Source organism: Aulostomus chinensis, chromosome 20 (genome assembly GCF_037954235.1).
Source record: "Aulostomus chinensis isolate RoL2024-O1b breed Wild chromosome 20, RoL_Achi_v1.0, whole genome shotgun sequence".
Taxonomy (NCBI): domain Eukaryota; kingdom Metazoa; phylum Chordata; class Actinopteri; order Syngnathiformes; family Aulostomidae; genus Aulostomus; species Aulostomus chinensis.
Window position 1 is genome coordinate 20,789,808 of NC_141339.1, and position 9,947 is coordinate 20,799,754.

At 42.9% G+C, this 9,947-nt stretch overlaps 1 protein-coding gene across 1 annotated transcript; it reads left to right on the plus strand.

The window, feature by feature from the left end:
- Positions 1-465: 465 nt before the first annotated feature.
- On the plus strand, positions 466-5,833 carry LOC147243217 (solute carrier family 23 member 1-like). The gene is made up of 11 exons (XM_086189091.1): positions 466-644; positions 1,402-1,559; positions 2,099-2,258; positions 2,379-2,560; positions 3,008-3,128; positions 3,245-3,401; positions 3,853-4,106; positions 4,258-4,422; positions 4,516-4,624; positions 4,776-4,871; positions 5,054-5,833. Exons 1-11 carry the CDS (start codon positions 471-473, stop codon positions 5,323-5,325), a joined length of 1,848 nt encoding a protein of 615 aa, XP_086045217.1. The 5' UTR covers positions 466-470; the 3' UTR covers positions 5,326-5,833.
- The last annotated feature ends 4,114 nt before the right edge of the window (positions 5,834-9,947 follow it).

Genomic DNA, 9,947 nt, shown 5'->3' on the forward strand with positions numbered 1-9,947 from the left:
GCATTCCGACAAAAACTCTGCATTTGTTTTGATCTCGGGAAGTATTGCACAACAGAGAGGTCTGCTTAAATGTTTCACAAGTTTGTCTTGCTTGGCAAAAGTTATAACACTAAGTTGCGTTTACTGTGAGAAAGCTTTCTTTTTCTATTTATTTATTTGTTTAAATCTAACCACATTTCAAAGTAAGACAGAAGCAGCAAAGATGACAAAGATTTTGTACCATTCTCTCCACTTGAGATCACTAAGAAATAGTTCACCCAGAAAGTAAAATTTACTTTCCAATGACTCACCATCTGGAATTCACACCTAAGGTTTACAGCCCCACATGACTTTTTGGTGACTCCAGAATTCAGTAAACACTAGCAACCTATTTTTAAAGCTTGAAACTAACTGAGATTAAAAGGAAAATGACACTTTTGGTGTGAAATATGACTTTAAATGTGACGTGGTGATGTCACGGAGATGTTCATATGTTCACTGGAGATGTCTGTGTCTGCATGCAGCTGGATGATCGAGTTGATGGGGAGCCGGAAGGAAATGTGGATAAGAGAAGTGAGAGCAGCTGTACAGCTGACAAAAACAAACCCACGTATTGTGTGACTGATGTTCCCCCTTGGTACCTTTGTATTTTCCTGGCCGTCCAGGTGGGTGACACAGTACATCTGTGCTGAGTTGACTTAAAGGATGAAAAGAACAGTTTGGGAAAAACGCTTATTATCCATCATCCCCAGAGCGAGAGAAGAAAATAAATACCTTTCTCTCCTGTGTGTGTGTGTGTGTCTCTCTGCTAGTTTGTTTAGCACAAAGTCATCAAGTACGTAAGGTTCAGGATCTTGGCTTGTCCAGAAGTAATAAACATCCTTTCTTGCAAAGTCAGCCATGATTATTCGCAGCAGACGCTTTTGAGTTGTTGCAAGAAATCACCGCACCCAGTTAGAGAAGTAGTTCCGACCGAGCGCCTGATTTTAAAAATTACAGTGTCTTTTAGGTTTACATCACTTCATAACTAAAGTATGCTAACTAGCGGTTAGCTGGTCTGGGTGGTTCTCAGCTATCGAATGCACAGACAGAGGAGAGGTGACCATCTTCTTGGCTCTGAGGAGGACGGAAAATAATCAAAAGGAAGATGGCGTCTTCCTTTTAAGATTTGAAACAAGATGTCTCTCAGTGTCCGTTTCCTGGTTGTTTTCGATGACGATATTCTGAAGTGTCTTTTCATTTTCAAACATTGACAGATGATTATAATATATCACCACTGTAAATTAATTATGCAATCTTTTGTTCTGCTGCATCAGCACATAGTGGGGCGATGAGACTGTAAACTCATTATATTCTGAATGTTTGGTGAGGTCATCCATGCTGTCAGGTGATCCCCGTCTTGACGTTTCCTCTCTGTTGCAGCATTACCTTACAGCGTTCGGCGGCATCATCTCCATCCCTCTGATTTTGTCGGAGGGGCTGTGTTTGCAGCATGACGGCCTGACCCAGAGCCACCTCATCAACACCATCTTCTTTGTCTCTGGCCTGTGCACCATTCTGCAGGTCACCTTTGGTGTCAGGTCTGCACGAAGCTGCCGGTTCTGTTCACTGTTTGCCATTTTGAAATTTCAACCAACTTTGATCATAAAAGAAGAAGTTGGACACAAGTTTAAGAGGATCGACTGTTGTGTCCCAACTTTATGCAAACTCTTGAAGTTTCTCTTACCGATGATTGTGTCCACAGTTTAAGCCTTTGCTCACTCACTTTGGTAACAATTTATTCTCCACATCTGCAATGGTTCAGTCAACAAATCGAATTTGAAAACCCCACACGTTACTTAACCAGCTGTAAAAGATCGCGGGCTAGCAGCTTGGTAGCTGGTGCAGACATGAAAAGGTATTTGAAAAATATATTTTTTTTAGCGACAGCTAAAGGAGAATGAATAAATGGCTTTATGTTTGCCTGGTGGATGGAATCACGTCTCTAAAAGAATGCAAATGTTCCCACATGCTGGAAATATCAAAAGGCAGGATGCGCTAACATGCTAGCCCTTGTCTAGTCGAAGTAACAGTAATTTGTTTAGGGTTGTGTGATGTGTTGTGCTGTCACACTGTGTAGGCTTCCCATCCTACAAGGGGGAACATTTCCCTTACTGACCCCTGTAATGGCCATGTTGTCCATGCCAGAGTACAAGTGCCCGGCGTGGACCCAGAACGCCACTCTGGTCAACACCTCGTCACCTGTCTTCATAGAAGTGTGGCAGACACGCATGAGAATGGTGAGTATACACAGTCGCTGTGTATTCGCAAGACTGGCAAAAGCAAACCAACACTTGAAGTTGGTGATGCATTCGTAAAGACCCAGGTATTTTTAATGGAGATTCTGTTCCCGTCTGCAGGTGCAGGGCTCTCTCATGCTGGCCTCCCTCCTCCAGATCTTGGTTGGATTCTCTGGCATCATCGGCTTCCTCATGCGCTTCATCGGCCCTTTAACTACGGCCCCCACGATCTCGCTCATTGGTCTGTCACTGTATGATTCGGCCGGAGTCAAGGCTGGCAGCCACTGGGGCATTTCTGCAATGTACGTAACTGCATACTGGCATGTTAAACGCTTCATCGCCCAGAAGTGAGGTGCGTGTTAAGCACTGAGCGATGTTGCAGGCAGTCTCTTCTTCTCAAGGTCACAGTCCACAATTTATTCTAAACTACTCTTCCTGCAAGAAACATGGTTTCCAACATTATTTTGCGACTATGAGTAGCTAACAAAGAACAAATAAGTAAGTTTTTCCTACTATAGCAGAATAACAGAATAAAAGTTTCAACAAAATGTCTGTCCTGAACCAATCGAAAACGTTCCACGGAAACAACTCACTGTCATCGTCAGTACCAAATGCTACCCAATTTGGACTGTGTTGGTTCTGCAGTTAAAAGGGAGGCCGTTTGTCCCAAGGTTCCTAGTTCCTGTGGTTAAGAAGGGGGTTGAATTTGTGCACCACCATGCTAATAACAATTCTTCTCATATACACAGGACTGCACTGCTGATCATCTTGTTCTCCCAGTACCTCCGTCTCATACCAATCCCGGTCCCTGCCTACAACAAAACCAATAAACTGCACACCAAAAAGTTCTTAATCTTCCAGACTATGCCTGTATGTTCTCTGGAAAGTCTTTTGAGTCATGTCTCAAAACTTTATTTCCTCCATATTTCATGTATTTTGAGTTTAAATACGGACCCAGATACTAATTAATAATGGATATCAATCAGATTCTGCTGGCCATCGCAATGTCCTGGTTGGTGTGCTACCTCCTCACCATCTATGATGTGCTGCCTTCCGATCCAGCCCATTATGGCTACCATGCTCGCACTGATGTGAAGGGAAATGTAGTGAGCCGGGCCTCCTGGTTTACATTACATTACCCTGGTAAGTTCAAGGTAACATTATGTTAACTTAAAGGTGCACTAACTGTTGTTGCCTGACGTCACTTATGTTGACGTTCTTATCCCCCAATATATGCATGTGCACGAACACGACCCATCCCCAACCGTCTTGTCGGTGATTGGCTGGAACGTGGTTTGTTATGTTTATGTGCACATCCTGTGCACTCAGTGTTTGTTTGCTGTTTGTGACCCCTGTGTTGTCTCCAGAAACTGGACTTTTCCTCAGTGTATTCAGGGGACAGGCAGCTAGCAGATCAAGGGGAGACGCCTACGATTTGAGACAAAAATGAAATAGCGCTGAAACCACACAACCAGGCTTCGTGCACCTTTAAGTTATATTATTACACCTGAGATGGAAAGCAAAATAGTTCCAGTCCTGCTGGAATGATTAAGATGCTGTAATTCACTCATGACTATTTTGACTCAACCTTCAGGTCAGTGGGGCGTACCAACCGTGAGTCTGGCAGGTGTGATAGGCCTCATGTGTGGAATCATATGCTCCATGATAGAGTCTGTGGGCGACTACCACTCCTGCGCTAAGCTGTCAGGGGCCCCTCCTCCCCCCACGCACGCCATAAGTCGTGGTATTGGTGTCGAAGGGATTGGCTGCCTGTTGGCAGGGGCCTTTGGCACCGGCAATGGCACCACTTCATTCAGTGAGAATATTGCTGCCCTGGGTATAACGAAGGTATAGAAGAAGCAAAGGAAACTTGATGAACGCCAAACAGACCAAACAGTATACTTTACTTTCTGTAATGTAGCATGTTTTGTGTGTGCGTGTGTGTGTGTGTGTGTGTGTGTGTGTGTGTGTGTGTGTGTGTGTGTGTGTGTGACGACAGGTGGGCAGTCGAATGGTGATTCTACTAAGTGGTGTTCTCATGCTTCTGATGGGAATGCTGGGTAAAATCGGAGCCATCTTCACCACCATCCCCTCCCCCGTAATTGGAGGGATGTTTGTGATAATGTTTGGAGTCATTACAGCTGCCGGAATTTCTAACCTACAGGTAAACATTGACATTTTTGATTCAGACGCATTTTAAATTCTTCTAAATGCATTGTTCTTACTGTAAATGTTCTTGAATACTGAATTTTTACAGTCAGCGGATATGAATTCCTCCAGGAATATCTTTGTTTTTGGTGTCTCCATTTTTTCTGCCCTCACCATTCCAAATTGGCTCATGAAGAATCCTGATTTTATAGCAACAGGTATGATCAGAATATGAAAAGGTGCATACATTCTTTTTCCCAACAAATGTAAACACCAAATGAATAAAAGGAAGCTGATATTGGACAGCAAGTCTGAAGATGTTCCGACCACAGCAGTGAGTTAATTAATACTCTGTGTTGAGCCGTTCAGGTGTGACAGAGGTGGACCAAGTCTTGCACATACTGTTGACCACTCATGTGTTGGTAGGAGGGATCCTCGGCTTCATACTAGATAACACCATTCCTGGTAAGCCCAAGAAAATCTTTAAAAGTTCAGAAATGCCAACTAAAGCCTTAATGGGCTGTAAACATTATCAAACCATTCAAGTGGGAATGCCCTTAGATTATAATCTCTATGTAAACAGTGAGTTACTCCATGGAGGTGTGTTCAGTCCTGTTTCCTGATTGCGTCTATTGTCTCTGGTGTAGGGACTAAATGTGAGCGCGGCCTTGTAACCTTTAGCAAAGAGCATCTCAACGACTCCAGCAGTGTCTTGCGAGCTGAAGATGTATACGACCTTCCCTTTGGCATCACGTCGTGCCTCTCGTCTCAGTCCTGGGTTCGTTACGTCCCTTTCTGCCCATGGAGGGGGGACGGATCCCAGCACAGTCCTGAAGTCAACAGTGTGACCGTGACCAAGAGCCCTGGGAGTGACCCTCTGCCAAAGGACAAAGTGGTCATTAATGAATATGCTCTATAATGTCAGAAGCATGGAGACGAGAGCTCAGATCTGGGTCACACTCCTGTTTCACCAGAGAACTGAAATATTGCCTGTGTCTGGTTGTTTTCTTTTTGTTTATTTTATTTTATTTTATCTGAGGCACTCTCTAATGCTGTCGTCACTGGAAATGAACAAGTCGTTTTGTTTTACAACTATTTAATGATAGAACTAAGCAGCCAGAGAGCAAATACCTCCAACAAGGAAGAGATGTGGATACTGAATACAAACCTCCGACTCACAAATTCAGAACACAATCCATCTCTAGAAATGTATCCCTCTGAATGGAATACATGGCCTCTCAGAATTTCATCAACATATGCACTTTTTTTTTTTCTTTCTGAAAACAAATGTTGTGGATGGTGGTGCAGTGGTCAGCACTGTCGCCTCTCAGCAAGAAGGTTCCGGGTTTGAGTCCTGGCTCAGGCACGGGATCTTTCTGTGTGAGTCTCCATGTTCTCCCTGTTCCTGTGTGGGTTCGTTCTGGTACTCCGGCCTCTTCCCACAGTCCAAAGACATCAACAGGGGACGAGGCTGATTGATACTCTAAATTGACTGTAGGTGTGAATGGTTGTCTGTCTCTATGTGTTGGCCCTGCCTTGGACTGGTGACCTGTCCAGGGTGAACCCTTAACAGGAATAAGTGGAAGACAATGAATGGATGGATGAAATGTTCTGGATGTTCTTCTTTCAACAATTTCCCACGAGCTTAAGAGTCTTCCATTTCGTCCAGACCGCCTCCAAACGCTAATCATCTTTTCATGTATCTTTGCAGCAAGTTTTTACGATAGCCGGTTAACAAACAAGCAGACCGACGCACGGTGGTGGTCACACTATCTCCTTGGTAGAAGTACTCAGACCCATAAAACAGCTGCTGCTCAAAGGTTGAACAAACCTAAAACATGTTGGCAGCTTTCAGAGTTAAATTCTTACCTGTTTAGCACTGATGTCCTTTACTTTGCATGATTGTAATATCGTTTTTTTTTTCTGTGTGCTTTGAATTCCTTCTTGAATGTGGCACAGGGCTAGGCTTCTTATTAATGAATAGATAGATATACTCTTTTCCTTCTACCACGTGAGCCCATCCCCAGGAAGAGATAAAAACATTTCCTTTGTGAGCTGATTCTGACATTCAGTCATCACCAGAAATAAACAGAAGTGACAGAATCATTCCTGTAACATGCAGGTCTCTCTCTCTTTCTCTCTCTCTCTCACACAGACACACACACACACACACACACACACCTACACACCAACACACACACACAGAGAAAACTAGAATGATGGCTCTTCATTCTCCTCTTTTAAAGGAAATTAAATTTAGCCCGTGGATAAAAATACAATCAGGCAGCGTTATCTTCTCACAGACACTGCTAAACCCCCCACATCAGCAACCCTCCAGCTGTTATTGTGTTTCTTTTTTGCAAACGGAGATAACACATCTTTTCGATCTTTTTCTCTCTCTTCGTTCGTGTCTCCCCGCATTCATTTCCTCTGTCTGGCTAACTTTGACAGGCAGGTGAGATAATGCTTTGATCTTGGGAGGCTTGAGTTCCCCCTGAGGCCCAGTTTGACCGCTGTTTAATGGCAGCCTCCCCACCTTCACGTCAGTGCAGGATACTACAACTGCACCAGCGATTGCGTGCCATTTACACTTTAAAGTATTTCCTTTTTCTTCTGGTCTAGTTTTTGCAGAATGTGAAATATTGTAAGTGTGTGTATTCTGGGAAGGGATTTTGCGCAGCGATTCACAACACAGGGTTTTATGTAACAGTGTGGCAGCCAGGTGGGAACGATAACCCAGCAATTGGATGCTCGTCGGGGGAGAGCTTCGACTCCACCAGCGCCATGCTTGTGCTGTCTGAGACTTCAGCCTTGAGGAATTGCTTTTATTTTCTCCTTTTGAAATTTACATCATACATCCTCCCCGCTTTCAGGCGGTATTATGAGATCTACTGTACACTCTTGAAAGCTTTCAAGTGCCAAGTTTGTCTTTTTGACATGAATATTGCTGCAAATGGAGTTAGGTGAAGAGAAAGTGAGATCATTCTGCAGGCAAATGCGACCACATAGAAGTAAAGAAATTCATCTCATTTGCTCAGATTTATTCATCAATCCAAAGCTGAGTTTTAAATTATAATTTTCTCATATGCACAAGAAAAATAAAGTCTATCAAGCCTTCTCGGCACACTAAGTGCAAATACATCAACAGAGACTCAGAGAGGATGTGTTTGGATGCCACATATTTCATTTCAAATTTAATTCCACAGTCTTATCACGTCCTTACACACGTGTCGAGAATATTTATGAAGTATACACCGTATGTCCCTTCAGAAACCCCTATTCTACACAGGGGATAGGAAAACAATAACCTCACACAGCAGAGCAATATTTATGTTTTTTAACTTTACTTAGAGCAGTGCCTCACCCAAAAAGTATATTTTGCCTTTCAAGCGCTCTCAAATAGGAGTCTTGAGCTCACGAAGAAGATTTTTCCTTCCTGCATTACTTCTTGGTGACTCCAGAATGCAGAAAGAGACAGCCACGCTATTTAGCTCGACGCTAATTGCAACAAACAGCTAATAACAGCTGCAGGAAAAAAAAACAATAAAAAAATCCGCATAAGAAAAACAGTTTACAGACTCTCAAGTGTATCATCTGCTATAATCCATGCTCAGTAATCCAGAAATACTTTGATTTGTACTATAAACAAACTATAACCCCTCTAGTTTAGCACCGTTGTGAATGAACACAGACAAATGCTGTAGCTCCTGTTAGCCACATTTAGCTTCAAGCTAAACACACGTGGCTGGCTCCTTCTGTATTCGGGAGTCACAAAGAAGTAATGCAGCAAGTCAAAATACATCTTTATCATTTCAACAAACCCATTTGATCACTTAAAAGGCAAAAAAATACTTTTTTTTCACAAGGATGAATATTCAAGTCTATTTTTTCCAAGTATTCCATGGCATTGGTGCAAAAGTGTGAGGTTGATTTTCACTAAGCCTGGTGGAGGGGTGTGGTTTGAGCCAAGGGAGAGCCCATTGAATTTTGGGGCTGATCTGTTTGACAAATCACTCACAAGAAAAAAAATGCTTTTTTAAAAAATTCACATTGGATCTGGCTGAGTTCTTTTGTCTCCAAGTTTACACCAAATCCAAATTACTAGTTAATTATTCATCACAGGGTCGTCAAATGAGAATATTCTGATCTGACCTTTTATGATGCTTTGTGCTTGCCTGTGCAACAAAAAGCGAGAAAAGCGCTTGTGTTGATGGACGACATTTGATTTTTTGATTAATCAAGCCCCAGATCGGGATCTTTAATTTCGTTGTACCTTGAGTACCGTGACAGTAAAGCATTCTGATCATCATGGCGCCTTGGCAGAGGTATGTACTCTCTGCATACCCTCTGAACATTACATCCAATTTTGGACAGTGCCAGCTGGAGTCTACACTCTGGTTCTTTAATATAATGCTCTAATATGTGTTGTTTCTAGGGCCTCTGGCAGTCGAGCCCTCACCCCAGACCCTTTACAGCACCCCTGATGAACCCAGCATTAAAACAGCTAGAACATGACACTTACATTGGGAACTTGAGTGAGCAGAGATGTATTTCAACAACAACCATAGTCTAATAGGATTGCATCAGTAACACTTTAGCTTAGTTGAAACATCTGTGATTAATGCAGGCAGTGGCATGATTTTTTTTGTGTGTGTTCTGTTTAGTTGTACAATTTAGAACAGTTTGTGCTACCACTGCTGCTGCTCCACTCTCAGACCACTAATCCAAATGAAGCATGCATACAGAAACCAGTACACATCTGAGTGAACGAGTGTAAGTGGTGATCTGTAATGAGATCATGGCCGGGTGCTGAGAAATACACTGAAATATTCATATTCATGCTGCAGTCTCACTGATTCGTCTTTTTCCCAGCAAGTCCTCGCATTGTTTCTCTCTCTCTGTCTCTCTCTCTCTCTCTCTCTCTGTACATCTCTTTAGTTCCAGAGCAATAAAGCAGAATATACTCTCTCCCCAAACTTGCTTCTGCCGAAGAGGATATATCAAGACCAGAAAAAAGATTTTTATCATCCACGTGGGTCAGACAGAAGATTCTCTCCCTGACCCTGCTTCATTGCAGTTACGTCCCATTGGTGTTCATTAACAAAACTTCATAAGAAGACTTCACGGAGACACTTCAAGCAAAATAAAACTCGCTATTCTCAGTGTAGTCATTAGCGCCCTGACTCGTCTGAAACATTAGAGATTTACGGTGGTACATCTTGAAACTAACAGTCACCACACACACGTTCACACAGCAAAGCCTTCTGTGACTAGAAGTTGCACATATCTTGCTGTTTCTCTAAATCATGCTGCAATGTTTTTTGTTTTTTTCCACAAATGGTCGGTAGGGGTATAGTGTAATGTTTCCATTGAACCACTGGAGGGCGCAAAAGGCCAAACTTTGGTTTTCTGTCTGAGCTCCATCATGATTCTGCTGGAAAACTCCTCCAAGCATTCTTGAGAGGTTGCAGCAGTACAAGAAACAGGTGGAAAAGACTGTGTATTCATGCTGTTTAGCTAGCTGGCAACTTCAAAACCAGT

Bases quoted from the DNA above. Each gene is read 5' to 3' on its own strand.
- LOC147243217 (XM_086189091.1), top strand. From the start codon at position 471: ATGTTCACTGGAGATGTCTGTGTCTGCATGCAGCTGGATGATCGAGTT. The intron at 3,129-3,244 runs GTATGTTCTCTG...GATATCAATCAG, and splicing joins TAATCTTCCAGACTATGCCT to ATTCTGCTGGCCATCGCAAT. The intron at 4,872-5,053 runs GTAAGCCCAAGA...TCTCTGGTGTAG, and splicing joins ACTAGATAACACCATTCCTG to GGACTAAATGTGAGCGCGGC.